Source organism: Nerophis ophidion, linkage group LG05 (assembly GCF_033978795.1).
Source record: "Nerophis ophidion isolate RoL-2023_Sa linkage group LG05, RoL_Noph_v1.0, whole genome shotgun sequence".
NCBI lineage: Eukaryota > Metazoa > Chordata > Actinopteri > Syngnathiformes > Syngnathidae > Nerophis > Nerophis ophidion.
The window spans coordinates 72,297,253-72,313,680 of record NC_084615.1 but is presented as its reverse complement, the minus strand read 5'-3'; the positions used below and the strand labels follow the sequence as shown (position 1 = coordinate 72,313,680).

General features: G+C 42.8%; 1 protein-coding gene across 3 annotated transcripts in view; it reads right to left on the bottom strand.

The window, feature by feature from the left end:
- Positions 1-5,942: 5,942 nt before the first annotated feature.
- Positions 5,943-16,428, bottom strand: part of ankhd1 (ankyrin repeat and KH domain containing 1) — a 37,614-nt gene continuing 27,128 nt past the window's right edge. For all 3 annotated transcript variants that reach the window (XM_061901956.1, XM_061901955.1, XM_061901957.1), the window contains exons 22-39: positions 15,464-15,606; positions 15,027-15,240; positions 14,629-14,804; positions 14,035-14,197; positions 13,856-13,951; positions 13,650-13,766; positions 13,392-13,560; positions 13,012-13,208; positions 12,556-12,905; positions 12,322-12,474; positions 12,087-12,236; positions 10,477-12,016; positions 10,191-10,380; positions 9,967-10,092; positions 7,108-7,356; positions 6,845-7,029; positions 6,614-6,781; positions 5,943-6,546 (exon numbers count right to left, since the gene is read on the bottom strand). In XM_061901956.1, the coding sequence (XP_061757940.1) occupies positions 6,487-6,546; positions 6,614-6,781; positions 6,845-7,029; positions 7,108-7,356; positions 9,967-10,092; positions 10,191-10,380; positions 10,477-12,016; positions 12,087-12,236; positions 12,322-12,474; positions 12,556-12,905; positions 13,012-13,208; positions 13,392-13,560; positions 13,650-13,766; positions 13,856-13,951; positions 14,035-14,197; positions 14,629-14,804; positions 15,027-15,240; positions 15,464-15,606 (4,446 nt within the window). In that variant the 3' untranslated portion in view covers positions 5,943-6,486. The remainder of the gene's footprint in view (positions 6,547-6,613; positions 6,782-6,844; positions 7,030-7,107; positions 7,357-9,966; positions 10,093-10,190; positions 10,381-10,476; positions 12,017-12,086; positions 12,237-12,321; positions 12,475-12,555; positions 12,906-13,011; positions 13,209-13,391; positions 13,561-13,649; positions 13,767-13,855; positions 13,952-14,034; positions 14,198-14,628; positions 14,805-15,026; positions 15,241-15,463; positions 15,607-16,428) is intronic.

Genomic DNA, 16,428 nt, shown 5'->3' with positions numbered 1-16,428 from the left:
CACAATAAAAGTCCAGCATGCCTGAATGGCATCAGCGCAGGGGTAATCAACCTGTTTATACACGTTAATGTTTATTTTGAAAAACCAACCCAGGAAGGTTTATATTAAAGGAAAAGGCCTGCATGTCTACTTTGTGTTGAAGGTGACTGAGCGTATCATACTACCCCGCAGTTTTGGAGGACCTATCATAAACAATTTAGAGTGAAAAGCAAATTTTATTTTCACCCGCATACAAATCATTCTAGCTTGGATTGTTTCCCTGGCTTCGAGACCCTCCTGAAGGACAGCGCAGCGAAGACACAACAAACTCCCTTCTTGTCTCTCATGGACACACACCTGTTGTCGTTTACTTTGGACTAGAGACTGCAATACATCAAGGCCGCGGAACAGAGACACACTACGGCAGTGGTTCTTAACCTGGGTTCGAATGAACCCTAGGGGTTCGGTGAGTCGGCCTCAGGGGTTCGGCGGAGCCTCCACCATGGAAGTATAAACACATCCGAATTATCGTGTTAATAAAAACTTCTCCCTATCAGCGTATTATGGATACCCCCAAACAATGTTCCCTCTAATTTTCCATCTGATTTGCAGGTGTTTTGATTGATTGATTTAAACTTTTACTAGCAGATTGCAAAGGAAGAGAATGCATTATATGAAACAGTACAGTTTACACAGTACAGTACATATTCTGTACAATTGACCACTAAATGGCAACACCTGAATAGGTTTTTCAACTTGTTTAAGTCCGGGTCCACGTTAATCAATTCATGGTAATGTGTGTAAGGTGTGTAATTTGTTGTGAAATCATGCAGTGTGTTGGTTTTGTTCTGTGAACAAGGTGATGTTCATGCACGGTTCATTTTGTGCACCAATAAAAAATAACTTTTTCTTGAATTTGAAAAAATATATATATATATTTTTCACTAAAGAAGGGTTGCGTGAATGCGCATATGAAACTGGTGGGGTTCGGTACCTTCAACAAGGAACCCACAGCACTACGGACTTACACACGCGCACACACACACCTCCACAAAAATATACGCCACACATACACCCCCCACCCCCAACGCAAATCCGGGTGAGGAATGGATGGTCAGCGCCTGAGAGCTGCGGCCTACCACCATGACCATGAACTACCTTCCCTCTGTTGCTAGAAATCTCGAGATGTATGTTGTAATATGTATATGTGCTTTGCTATGGAGGTTTTTTCCCACTCCAGACTGGGCCCCCTTTGGAGCCCAGTCTGGATTGTATTTTTTTTTTTACTCATCCTTCCCCAGCGTTTACCCTTTTCCCATCTTTTACGGGGTGCCTTGTGGCGACCCATCAGCGTTCTTGTTCTGTAACCCTGTACTCTGTTTGTTTGTCTAATCTTGAACAGGTTTGTACTGAAAACAAAGTTTTGTTGTACTTGTTCAATGACAATAAAGACCTATCCTATCCTACCTTCACTCACTCCATTACACTTTTTTGCAATTACATTATTTTTAAACCGGTTCTCGCCCGGAAAAGGGTGGAGTGCCATCTCCGGGTTGGGGAGGAGACCCTGCCCCAAGTGGAGGAGTTCAAGTACCTAGGAGTCTTGTTCACGAGTGAGGGAAGAGTGGATCGTGAGATCGACAGGCGGATCGGTGCGGCGTCTTCAGTAATGCGGACGTTGTATCGATCCGTTGTGGTGAAGAAGGAGCTGAGCCGGAAGGCAAAGCTCTCAATTTACCGGTCGATCTACGTTCCCATCCTCACCTATGGTCATGAGCTTTGGGTCATGACCGAAAGGATAAGATCACAGGTACAAGCGGCCGAAATGAGTTTCCTCCGCCGTGTGGCGGGGCTCTCCCTTAGAGATAGGGTGAGAAGCTCTGCCATCCGGGAGGAACTCAAAGTAAAGCCGCTGCTCCTTCACATCGAGAGGAGCCAGATGAGGTGGTTCAGGCATCTGGTCAGGATGCCACCCGAACGCCTCCCTAGGGAGGTGTTTAGGGCACGTCCAACCGGTAGGAGGCCACGGGGAAGACCCAGGACACGTTGGGAAGACTATGTCTCCCGGCTGGCCTGGGAACGCCTCGGGATCCCCCGGGAAGAGCTAGACGAAGTTGCTGGGGAGAGGGAAGTCTGGGCTTCCCTGCTTAGGCTGCTGCCCCCGCGACCCGACCTCGGATAAGCGAAAGATGGATAGATTATTTTTAAACTTGAAAATAGAATAAAACATTCTTGTATTTTTTTCGACTCAAAATATGACTTTATTCTATTTTAACTTCAAATTTTGTAATATAAAGTAAGTTTTTCCCAAACAACTTATTTAAAAAATATTTTTTTAAATAAGTAGTCTAAGGCAGTGGTTCTCAAATGGGGGTACTTGAAGGTATGCCAAGGGGTACGTGAGATTTTTCAAAAATATTCAAAAAATAGCAACAATTCAAAAATCCTTTATATATTTATTGAATAATACTTCAACAAAATATGAATTTAAGTTCATAAACTAAGGAAAGAAATGTAACAATACAATATTTTTATTTATTTTAATCTTCTATTTTTTTTCTCCCATTACCACCACTTGTTTACCTGTATCTCACCTTTTTTGTAAGGGGCGCTGGAAGCCGGCAGACCCGTCAGCGATCCTGTTCTGTCTCCCTGTAATGTTTGTCTGATCTTGAATGGGATTGTGCTGAAATTTTTAATTTTCCTGAAGGAATAAATTAAGTGCTATCTAATCTAATCTATTCAGTGTTGACAACTAGATTTTTTGTGGACATGTTCCATAAATATTGATGTTAAAGATTTTTTTTTTTTTTGTGAAGAAATGTTTAGAATTAAGTTCATGAATCCAGATGGATCTCTATTACAATCCCCAAAGAGGGCACTTTAAGTTGATGATTACTTCTGTGTGTAGAAATCTTTATAATTAAATCACTTGTTTATTTTTCAACAAGTTTTTAGTTATTTTTAGATCTTTATTTCCAAATAGTTCAGGACCACTACAAATGAGCAATATTTTTGCACTGTTATACAATTTAATAAATCAGAAACTGATGACATAGTGCTGTATTTTACAACTTTATCTCTTTTTTTTTTTTTAACCAAAAATGCTTTGTTCTGATTAGGGGGTAGTTCAATAAAAAAAATGTTCACAGGGGGTACATCACTGAAAAAAGGTTGACAACCACTGGTCTAAGGCTTAGACCGATTTTTTTTGTTTTTTACATTGATTTTAATGGGAGCCTCCAACAAAAACAGCTATTCGGACCGAAAAAACCGACAATTTCCCCATTAATTTGAGCGAGGATGAAAGATTCGTGTTTGAGGATATTGATAGCGACGGACTAGAAAAAAATATATAATAAAACGCGATTGCAATCGCGTTGCATTGAGACGGATTCATATGTTTTTAGAGACATTTACCAGGATAATTCTGGGAAATCCCTTATCTTTATATTGTGTTGCTAGTGTTTTAGTGAGTTTAATAGTACCTGATAGTCGGAAGTGTACGTCCACGGCCGGGTGTTGATGCACAGTGTCTCGGGGAAGTCGACGGCAGCTGTACGGGAGGCACAAGCTCAGCTGATATCCGGTTAGTGGCAACTTTTTAACCACCACTTTCTCACCGAAACCGGCTGGTTGACAAGTGGTCGGGATCCATGTCCCCTGTGATCCATAGTAAAGTTTCACCTCCGTGAATTTTAAACAAGGAATCACCGTGTGTTTGTGTGGCTAAAGCTTCCCAACTCCATCTTTCTACTTTGACTTCTCCAATATTAATTGAACAAATTGCAAAACATTCAGCAACACAGATGTCCAAAATACTGTGTAATTATGCGGTTAAAGCTGACGACTTTTAGCTGTGTGTGTGCGCAGCGCTCATATTCATAACAGCCCGTGACGTCACGCGTGAACGTCATCATTACGCAACTTTTTCAAGACAAAAGTACCGAGAAATTTAAAATTGCAATTTAGTAAACTAAAAAGGCTGTATTGGCATGTGTTGCAATGTTAATATTTCATCATTGATATATAAACTATCAGACTGCATGGTGGGTAGTAGTGGGTTTCAGTAGGCCTTTAACTTGTTTACCTGTATCTCACTTTTTGTGTAAGGGGCGCCGGAAGTTGGCAGACCCGTCAGCGACCCTGTTCTGTCTCCCTGTAATGTTTGTCTTATCTTGAATAGGATTGTGCTGAAAATTTCAATTTCCCCTCGGGGATTAATAAAGTATGTCTGATTCTGAATGCAACTGTAATAACTGTAATAATATTCCAGTTTTTTTAAAAAATGCGTATTGTTTAAAGGCCTACTGAAATGAGATTTTCTTATTCAAACGGGGATAGCAGGTCCATTCTATGTGTCATACTTGATCATTTCGCGACATTGCCATATTTTTGCTGAAAGGATTTAGTAGAGAACATCAACGTTAAAGTTCGCAACTTTTGGTGCTGATACCGGAAGTAGCAGACGATGACGTCACAAGGGTGAGTGAGGGCTCCTCACATTGATTATAATGGGAGCCTCCAGCAGCAAGAGCTTTTCGGACCGAGAAAACGACAATTTCCCCATTATTTCAGCGAGGATGAAAGATTCGTGGATGATAATATTGACAGCGAAGGACTAGAAAAAATAAATAAAATTGGCCCTAGTGTGTGAATGTGAGTGTGAATGTTTATCTGTGTTGGCCCTGCGATGAGGTGGCGACTTGTCCAGGGTGTACCCCGCCTTCCGCCCGATTGTAGCTGAGATAGGCACCAGCGCCCCCCGCGACCCCGAAAGGGAATAAGCGGTAGAAAATGGATGGATGGATGGAAGTAAAAAAAAAAAAAAAAAAAGGTGATTGCATTGGGACAGATTCAGAAGTTTTTAGACACATTTACTATGATAATTCTGAGAAATCCCTCATCTTTCTATTGTGTTGCTAGTGTTTTAGTGAGATTAAATAGTACCTGATAGACGGAGGGGTGTGTCCACGGGTGTCTTGAGGCCAGTCTCTGAAGGAAGTCGACGGAAGCTGCATGGACGGCGCAAGCTCAGCTGATCTCCGGTAAGAGGCGACTTTTTACCACAATTTTCTCACCGAAACATGCCGGTTGACAAGTGGTCAGGAACCTTGACCGCTCTGATCCATAGTGAAGCTTCACCTCCGGGAATTTTAAACAAGGAATCACCGTGTGTTTGTGTGGCCAAAGGCTAAAGCTTCCCACCTCCATCTTTCTACTTTGACTTCTCCATTATTAATTGAACAAATTGCAAAAGATTCAGCAACACAGATGTCCAGAATACTGTGTAATTGCGCGAGGAAAGGAGACGACTTTTAGCCACAAATGGTGCTGCGCAATTTTGTCCTGACAGTCCGTGACGTCACGCGCACGCGTCGTCATTCCGCGATGTTTTTAACAAGAAACTCCGAGGGAAATTTAAAATTGCAATTTAGTAAAATAAACCGGACGTATTGGCATGTGTTGCAATGTTAATATTTCATCATTGATGTATAAACTATCAGACTGCGTGGTCGGTAGTAGTGGGTTTCAGTGGGCCTTTAAAGCTTTATCTAAAATATTTTTTTCCTTACATTACTTACTGTATGGGACAAGCGGTAGGAAATTTATGGATTCCTGTAATTGTAGTGTAACTTTTTTCAAAAACAAATTTTACAAAATAAAATACCCATGTGCCGCACTTTAGACACCCCTACTATAGAGCTTTATGTATTGTACAAAAGTGCATGTTTCAATTTGTGGCTCCAAATAATTTTGAATAATAGTTTAAAATGTTTTTGATATTTGTATCACCAAGGGACATTTGGCATTTATTTGTGGTAACTATCAAATCTATTCTCCATTTGTTGTAGGAATACCACAGCAAACTAGCACAAGCACTGATTGTATGCACCAGAAGGAGCTAATAATGATTCTATTGCATGTAAAAAGAAAACAGTAAGTCCAACATAAAACACAAGTACTTTTCAATCTTTTTATTGAATATTAAGGTAAATATTTCACATTAATACAGGCTACATAAAGTAGAGCCACTATACGACATGAAATTTACTCTCATTTTAACCCTTTTTAGTATGTAAACAATTATACATGTATTTACCACTCTAAAAGGTTCTGATTTCTCTTTAGGTTATCATCATCTAGGTCTGGGCCGAGTTTAAATAACTACTTCAGGTTCAGCCCCCTGCAGCCAAAGAACGTGTATGCGGTTTTAAGTCAAAATCGCTAAACTATGCACAGAATTGTTTCTGTTGAACAGGCGATCGCATATTTTGTTTGAATTATCAGGACACTCCCCAATCAACTCGTTTCAAATAGGCACGTCAAGAATGGGCTCAGGAGAACTCGGAATTTTTCCAACTCTGCACTCTCAGTTCTATACTCAAGTTATTATGCTGTACTCTCTTTTGTTCTTTGTCTTAATTAGTCATAGTCGTCAGTTGGCAAGCCATGTTTGCGCTGTGTGTCATGCCATGTTTTTTATTTATTTATTGATGTAGCCTTCTAGTTGACGTGATTCAGGTGCACGTTGCCCACGTGAGGCGCCCAGGTACCAGGCCACATCTGAGGGTGGCACGGGACAAGAAGTTACAAAAATGACTAACATGAGGACAACACAATTAATTGTTACCTGCTGTTGTGGGTCAGCGTTGTCTGCGTTGTTTGGGACCACTTTAATAATGGGACTCCATGCGGGGTCACCAGCATGTAAGCCATTGTACATGGGGCCCCCAGGGCCCTCGGCCATCGGTGGATGAGGGGGCAGCATGGTTCCTCCGTACATTGACATGGGCATGCCCTGGATGAACAATGGCAGCAATTATTAATTCATCAAGGCTTCATAGGGCAATTGCTTTCTTACTTTAGGGAAGTCCATGTACGTGTTGGGCATGTGCTGAGGGTGATGGAAGTTATTAGCAGGGTTAGCAATGCCCGTGTCATCCTGTTCCATGGGCTGGTGCTGAGAGAAGGCAGACTGTTCAGCCTGCAGCTGCGGATGCATCATGTGACTACTCATCAGGGGCTGCGACCAACCAGACATGCCCTCTGCAAACAAAACACTAGACGTGACATATTTATCGAGACCAATAACAAAAAGGTGATCCATAAAATGGGTGATCTAACCTGAAGCACTCCCGACACCAAATGACCAAATGCCGCCTTGTCCAACAGATGCCGTGTAGCTGGTGGTGAGGAGAGGGGGGTTCACCGCACCCGTCTGCCTGATCCTCGCCAGCCGCTCCGTGCCAATGGGTGGGGGAACTTTCCGGTCCTGCTGTGAGGAGACGCCTTGCTTGGGCTGGGGTTGGGAGGCCACAGCGGAGGTGGAGTGGCTGGAGGTGGATACCGTTGGAGGTGGTACTGGAGACTCACCTGATGGAGGGGAAAGGCTACGATGAAGCAGTGCTACATTTATTTATGGATGTGATGTTAGCTCTACTTAAGTTGTGATGTCATATTAGGTCAGGACTAATCTACAGGTACAGATTACTATTAATTACAAACCCCATTTCCATATGAGTTGGGAAATTGTGTTGGATGTAAATATAAATAGAATACAATGATTTGCAAATCCTTTTCAACCCATATTCAATAGAATGCACTACAAAGACAAGATATTTGATGTTCAAACTGATAAACATTTTTTGTGTGTGCAAATAATCATTAACTTTAGAATTTGATGCCAGCAACACGTGACAAAGAAGTTGGGAAAGGTGGCAAATACTGATAAAGTTGAGGAATGCTCATCAAACACATATTTGGAACATCCCAAAGGTGTGCAGGCTGATTGGGAACAGGTGGGTGCCATGATTGGGTATAAAAAATGCTCAGTCTTTCACAAGAAAGGATGGGTTGAGGTACACCCCTTTGTCCACAACTGCATGAGCAAATAGTCAAACAGTTTAAGAACAATGTTTCTCAAAGTGCAATTGCAAGAAATTTAGGGATTTCAACATCTACGGTCCATACTATCATCAAAAGGTTCAGCAAATCTGGAGAAATCAATCCACATGGCCGGAAACCAATATTAAATGACCATGACCTTCGATCCCTCAGACGCTACTGTATCAGAAACCGACATCAATCTCTAAAGGATATCACCACATGGGCTCAGGAACACTTCAAAACACCACTGTCACTAAATACAGTTTGTTGCTAAATCTGTAAGTGCAAGTTAAAGCTCTACTATGCAAAGCGAAAGCCATTTATCAACAAAACCCAGAAACACCGCCAGCTTCGCTGGTCCTAAGCTCATCTAAGATGGACTGATACAAAGTGGAAAAGTGTTCTGTGGTCTGACGAGTCCACATTTCAATTTTTTATTTCAGCAAGACGATGCCAAGCTACGTGTTACAACAGTGTGACTTTGTAGTAAAAGAGTGCGCGTACTAGACTGGCCTGCCTGCAGTCCAGACCTGCCTCCCATTCGAAAATATGTGGCGCATGGTGAAGCGTAAAATACGACAGCGGAGACCCCGGACTGTTGAACGACCAAAGCTCTACATAAAACAAAAATGGGAAAGAATTCCACTTTCAAAGCTTCAACTAGGGATGCACCGAAAAGAAAATTTGTGGCCGAAGCCGAATAAAATTTAAAAGCTTGGCCGAAGGCCGAATACTGAATACCGAATAATGAATGCAGTTTTTCAAAAAAATGTTATATTGCATAAACAGCCTTATAATACATTTTTAGACATGTTTTTTTAAATAAAGTACATTTTTATTGAATATTGACATTTTTTCAATATTCCAGGAGCCTTTGCTTTTCAAGAAAGGCACAAAGTTTTTCATTTATATTAGGCCTTAAAACAAAACATGCATTCCAAAAAAAAAATAAAGTGCATTAAAGTGGATAAACCCACAACAAATGAATTATTGTCCTTTTGGCAAAAGTCTACTTAGCCACAGTAGATAGGCTAATAATATAAACAGAAGGCTCAAGTAAATCTCAATTAAGTGTGTGCTTGTAACCTCATACACTTATACAGGTAGCCTACACAACAGGCTAATAATGTAAACAGCACACACACAATGTAAAGAGCACACATCAGAGAAATACCGTCTGCTCGGCATCGTGTAACGGGGCTCAATGTGCTCCATGAGTCTCCGAAAGCCAATCTCCTCCACAACACTAAACGGTTGATCATCCAAAGCCATAAACTCCATTACCTTCTTTGTAAGTCCGTTTGCTTTGGCACTGTCAGTCGCAAACTTTTTCGTCCTCTCAAAGACGTCGGCCACGAGGCACCTCCTCGAGACAGTTTGGCTGAACATTCGTTACAAACTGCAATACTTTTGTCACTTTCCGCCACTTTAAAATATCTCCACACTGCTGACATTTTTCCGAAGGCGCCTGGTTACAACGTCACCGCGTCACTGCACGTTGGTTGATTGCGTCACCGCGTCAAAAAATTGTGTCATTGTGTCACACGCCACTATTCGGCCTTGCATTTAACTCATTCCACCGAAGGTCGAATGTGGCTTTTTTTGCCATATTCGGCCGAATATATTCGGTTACCGATTAATCGGTGCATCCCTAGCTTCAACAATTAGTTTCCTCAGTTCCCAAACGTTTATTGAGTATTTTTAAAAGAAAAGGTGATGTTACACAGTGGTGAACATGCCCTTTCCCAACTACTTTGGCACGTGTTACAGCCATGAAATTCTAAGTTAATTATTATTTGAAAAAAAAAATAAAAGTTTATGATTTTGAACATCAAATATCTTGTCTATATAGTGCATTAAACTGACTATGGGTTGAAAAGGATTTGCAAATCATTGTATTCTGTTTATATTTACATCTAACGCAATTGCCCAACTCATATGGAAACAGGGTTTGTTCTTCTTACCTCCAGGTGTGCACAAACTATAGTCAAATCCACCTAAATCATTTGTATACATCTTGTGAAACAGGACGCTCACTGTATCACTTGGGGAAAAAAACATGCATACTTTACCTATCAAGCCACATGAGAGCCCTACCTGATGTGGATGCACTCCAGGGGTGTGGAGAAAAGTGCTGCCTGCTGAATGAGGGCGTGCCAACAGCCGTATGACCATGCAGATAAACTGGACTCCCAGAGATACTGGTGGCATAGCTGGTCAATGCTGTAGATGCAGACATCACATGTTCACATAAACACTAATACTAATGCAACATGACATAGTTGTAGTTGTATATACAATATCAGTGTAACTTATCCTACCAATGGGGCTGTTGACCATCCTTTGAGAGGCAGATCGATAACCAGGAGCTTTGGCATTGTCTGGAGGCGGTGGCGGTATCATATTCTCCATCTGGCCCACGCTCACGTAGGCTGGTGGGGCCGAGTATGACGGCTCTGGAGGTGAACGAGCAGGAAGATGGCACGCACCCCACACCTGATTGTTTCCCACCTGCAAGGTGATTAAGCACCAAATTATATAGCTGTACTATAATGCAAGGTTTTCACTCCTACAATTACTTGTTTTACTACATAGGTTTTAATGTACCTGGTTGTTATTTTCAAAGATGCTGCTGAAATTGAAAAGGCCTGCATGACCAAAATTAGGTGGCATTTGCTTGCCAGCGTTGGCCACATGCTGAATTTGGGAACCATTCATCATGCCAAGATTAGCGGAGACCTGAAGGGAGCCTTGGGCTTGGGCCTGCAGAGGCAAACTGGTTGGCTGGGATGTCTGGTTTTGGGTCTGTTTAGCAGGTTCTTGCTGAAGGTTGAAGGGCACGAACACAGACTGCGGCTGCTGTTGTGTTTGCAGCTGCTGCTGTTGTTCAGGAAGGGAATAGTAAGGCCCCGATTGCTGCATACGATGGGAGACTCTGGGCGCAGGGGCGGAGAAGTGTGGCAATGTGTTGTTGGGGTGTGCAACATTATGCGAGAGGACCGGAGGAGGTACTGAGGTGAGATGGGAACTGGGCTGTGAATTGAGAAGCGCTGGGGGAGGCTCTGTGGATGACACAGACGAGGATGGGGGAGGCAACTGTTGTCGAGGCTCTTGTTTGGGAGGCAAAGCCATAGCCGCTGTGGAAAAACCAACAGAAGTGATGGTTTCGATGGCAGAAACTGGCTGATTCTCAGTATGTTGAGGGGGCTTGTCTTTTCCTGGAGTCACAACAGCACTGGGTTCACTTTTACCTTGATGGAGAACCGGCTGTGAGATGGCACCCACTGACTGCTGGGAATTATGAACTGCAGTTGCAGAGGAGCTGTGGTGTGCAGGGGACCCTGTGCCTCGTACTGCATTTCCGCCACTCGTTGCACTTGTGGCGACAGACACGGTGGTGACAGCAGCCACCTTGGGATCTGGGGCGAAGAGTTGTTTACGAACCGAAGAGGGTGTGGGAATGTTCGGCTGAGGATTGTATGGAGTGGGGTTGGGTGTGTGAGGCGATGCTGACGTAGATGAGTTGGGAGCACTGGTGGCGGTGGTGGTCATGGTGTTGGTAGTGGTGACTGAAGCTGCAGAGCTGGATGTGTGGCTATGCTCGCTTGGAGTCGTGTTGGGTCTTGCCTGGCCTGCGGCACTGCCTCCATTATGTTTGGGGGAGCTATTAGCACTGCCTGGACTCACGGGTCTCACAGGAAAGGGTCCCCAGGTGCTGGCTGCAGGAGAGAAAGTGCCACCAAACTGGGCCATGGGAAGCCGAGGGTGTCTGATCTGGTGCATGGTCTGAGCGGCCAGGAGGGCCAGCTGAGGGTGGGCGTACGCGAGGGGCAGAGATACCGGGAAAGGTTGTCTGACATTTGATGAGAGGCCTTTCCCAATCTTTCCGGCCTGAGAAGAGGACGACGACGTGGATGATGAAGGCTGGAACGACATGCCTGTAGAGGTTACCAGAGAGCTAAGTGACTTTGGCCCCGAATTTGGACCACTGCCTCCCCCTGCAGAGCTGGAGAAAGAAGCCGAGGACATTTTTGAGCCTGGGGCTCTAATGTGATTCCGAGGGATCAGATCCTCAAGCTCTTTGGCTGGGTCTTGGATTAGAGCATTGATTAGCTGGACTGCGTATCGTGTAGACTCCGTGCCTCCCCTGTAACAAGAGTGCACACCTTAGTAAAACCACTTGCACAGTTTGTGACACCAGCTGGATTCATGTTTACCTAATAGTGATCATCCTCTCGCCATTCTTGTCTTTCTGTTTGTCCACATCGATGTGGGCTCCTGTCACATCTTGAATGGCTGTGATGTTGCAGCCCCCACGGCCCATGATACGTGACACGACAGAGGCTGGCACCGAAAGCTTTTTAGATCTTCAAAATTTAGTGAAAACCCCAAATTAACAAAATGAACTGTGTTTCAGGAAAATACAGACAGACACTAACTAGAAATGCTCACCTCCGGACAACTTCCTTCCAACCTTCTTCCCTCTTCTGGCCCCTTTTGGGGCTCGTAAGGCTGAGCTTACTGTTGGGTGAGGTAACCGGAAGAGCCATGGTCTTGAATGGAGAGGGTAAAGCGTTTGGGGTGGAGTCGCTCATGTCTGGAGCTCTGTGGTAAAATGGGCAGATATGAATTCAACGAGAAACAGTTTTATAAAATGTTACTTGTTTACATAAACACACGGCTCACTTTTGTGTTGGTTTTGAGATGGAGACTGTGACCTTGTCCAGCTTGACTTCAGTTTGAGGCTGAGGACAGTGTCTTTTTTCAGGGCCTACTCCAAGCGCTTGGGACTGGGTGGCTCCCAAAGAAGGGGCAGAGGAAGATGATGAGGAGGAAGAAGAGGACGACGACGTGGATGAGGTGAGGTCAGGGAGGTAGTTGAGTTCCTGGCTCTTCCCTCCACTGCTGCTGCTTTCACTTGCACAGTCGGTACTATCCAAAGGGTCAGAATCACTGTTGCCACCTGCCACACCCCCTCCACCTCGGGGTTCACCATGGATTTTGTTTTTGTCAGCCTTGTGCTGTGCAAGTGCAACCTGGTATGACCAAAGAGATGGAATTGCAATACAAAACCCCAGACTATCAAACGTGGACATTTTATGAACAATTATAAAATCAACCACAAAATAGTACCGTGCTCACCTGCGGATCCTGTAATATTATCGATTCATTTGGCAAGTCCTTGGTCTTGTTCTTTTTGTTCTTGCGGTTGGTACTCGGGGTCGTGGTTACACTTGCTCTCTTCTTACCAAAAACTGTGGTGAAAGTAGTTGAGGTGGCAGATATACCGATGGTGGTGGTGGTAGTTGCACTGGGAGGCTCAATAGGAACCTCTGTTTCTGAAACACCAAGTTAATGTGAAAATCGAAAATATTAACCACCTAAGCCTTTTGACTTATTTTATGAGTACAATACACAATGCAAACCTTTTCTTGACAAACCCATTGGAAAACAATTATATGTCACTTGAGTAAGGTGTTGGTGAAACAGGAATCATAATAATCTTTTATAGATGGAATTACCTTCTGCGGAATCTTCCTTCAGCTCCTGCATATCCGAGAAGTCCTCCTTGGTTTTCTGGCCCTCCTCTTCCTCCTGCTTCCTCTTCTGCTCCTCTTTCTTCTTTTTGCGTTTCTCCTTGCGCTTCTCTCGCTTGGCAGCCAGAGCCTGCTTTTTGCTCTCCTCTCGAGACTGTGAACAACGCATGACCAAATAAATGACGTGTTTCTTATCAGTAGATGCTTTCGTCTCAAAAAGTACAGCCACAGGCCTGGCATCACCTTCTCTAGATCTAGCTCCTTGAGGAGAATGCTTGCGTTTTTGTTGGCCTCTGCTGCTTGTTGGTCTTTGGCTTTGACAATTGTCTCCATGCACTGGTGGCACTTCTTCAACAGCTCCTGCGGAGTAAAGACATTGTGTAAAACCACTCTACATTGTAATTGATTTATGTAAAACACATGTAGCTACAAATAAGAGAGGTGAATACCTTGTCAGCGATGGTGGCTATGAATCTCATGCACTCGATATCTGATGGGAATTGGTTGACTTCCTTGACAAGGTACTGCACCACTTTTACATGACCCTACAAAACGGTCAGTTAATGATTAGAGACAAGATCAACTATGGAAGGCAATACATAATATCAAAACAGGGACACCAGTGCACCTTGCGATAAGCAGCCATGAGGGGTGTGATTTTGCGGTTATCTGCTGCATCCACATCGGCACTGGCGTGCACCAAGAGCTGGACCACATCAAAATGACCGCCATTTGCTGCCAGCCATAGAGGCGTATTTCCTTTCTTGTTGCGTACATCAATATGGGCTCCCCTATTAAATTGTAGAGAAGAGATGACATTTCAGACATAGATTGGAGTATATTGGACAATGATTAAAAGCTAAAATCACAAAAAGCTTGTGAAAAACGAGTACAAAATTCATTAATCTCCCTAAACAGCATTCAAACGCGACTTGACTGCTGGAAACCACAACATCATAAACCAACACACCAGCAGTTCACAATCTGCCATTTCTTAAATATTTAATATTTGTTAAATGCACCAAGTAGAATATAGTTGCACAGTACCATTTGGGGGCAAGACCTTCATCCATCTGCCAGTTCATTGTTAAGCTGTCTACCAAAAGTTATCAGGCACTACAGATATTTGTGACTGTTAAATTATGCAAAGACACCCCACATTGTTCAATGACTATAAATAAAAAATATCAGAAGTGACAATCCCAAAAAAACAACAACTCACCTATTGATAAGCAGCTCACAAAACTTGTAATGACCCTTGTCAGCAGCAATTGTGAGAGCAGTGTCTCTGGATGAGGGAACTGGTGGAGCATTGACATCAGCACCTTTATCTAAAAGAACACGGCCAACCTCGGCATAACCCCCTGAAGCCGCTTCCATCAGAGGAGTGAGACCAGTCTGAATAGAGGTAGCAGTCAATTATCAATAAAACAAGCAACAAAAACTAAGAACCTATTTAATCTGTGAAAGACAGAATAATGGATACTTGCATTACACTCCTGATCTAATTACATACAATTTTATCCTACAAAAAATTAAGTAATGCTCCAGTGGCATTCTACATTCTACATATAATATGGTGACTTATAGTGTATGGAATGGTTGATATATCTTCCTCACCTTAGCACGATGTTCAACGTTGGCCTTGCGATCGAGCAGCAGACTAACTACTTCAGCCCGCCCCTGAAAGCAGGCTAGGGTCAGAGCTGTGTTCCTGTTGGTCTCAATTTGGGCGTTGATGTCTGAGCCCATATCTAGCAACAACTTCACTGCCGGTACGTGACCATTCATCGCTGCCAGCATCAGGGGAGAGATTCCTAGTTTGCTGCCGGTCCTGATTAGTAAAGGGAAAATATTTGTTTGCTTAACTGAACACTAATCATTCCATTTACAAAAATGTAAGCATTAACATGTCAGTTTGCATTTTTGTACCATACGTCTTTGTGTAAATAGCTACTGTTAAATGGAAAATTATCACATACCAATTTTCTACTAGTAGAACGTGTATGTGTGTGCGTTTATCGTAGACCTTTGTGAAGTGCCATGCATGCCCTTACCTGGAGTTGATTTCAGCTCCAGCATTGAGGAGTATCTTGATGATGTTAACATAACCGCCTGAGGCAGCAAGGCTCAAAGGTGTGTAGTCAGAAACATTGCGATGTTCCTTATTGGCTCCCCGTAACAGCAACAACTCGACAACCTGATGAAATAGTCGCGTATTGTGTTGAAATACGAAAAGCAGTTTAGAAATAGGACACTTAAAGTACCAGTACAGTGGAAGAATAGGTTACTTAATTGTTTCATTGTAGCCATCAAAACCAATTGTATTTACAATTCCCAAAGTATGTGAAAAGATCTAAACATCACACAATTCCACAAATTCAGTCAGCCATTTTGAATATTCGTGTTCGAATATCTTCAGCTATTTCCGTAAATGGACATCACAGGAGTAACGCTTCTTCACTCTGACCATATTATCAGATCAGTCACACAGGAAATTAGAGCTGCAGCTATCAAATATTTTAGTAATCGAGTATTTTATCGAATATCCCGATCGATTAATTGAATTAATCATATTTTTGCTTGAAAACATTTTTTTTTTTTTTGTCCTGTCCAGCTTCTCAGGCAAACCATATTGTTGATGTAGATGCCCATATCGACTGGACAAATTTACTAGGGGTGTAACGGTACACAAAAAATTCGGTTCCGTACGTACCTCGGTTTAGAGGTCACGGTTTGGTTCATTTTCGGTACAGTAAGAAAACAACAAAATATAAATTTTTTGGTTATTTATTTACCAAATTTGTAAACTATGGCATAACATACATATATATACACAGGGTCCATTGCCAGGGTTAATGTGGTCAACGAATATAAAATAAAAACTAAATAATATAAAGTTGAGAATGGTTTCTTAAAACCTTTCTACATATAAATTGCTTTTTTTTGATTGATTGAGACTTTTGTTAGTAGATTGCACAGAACAGTACATATTCTGTAAAAGTGACCACTGAATGCTAAC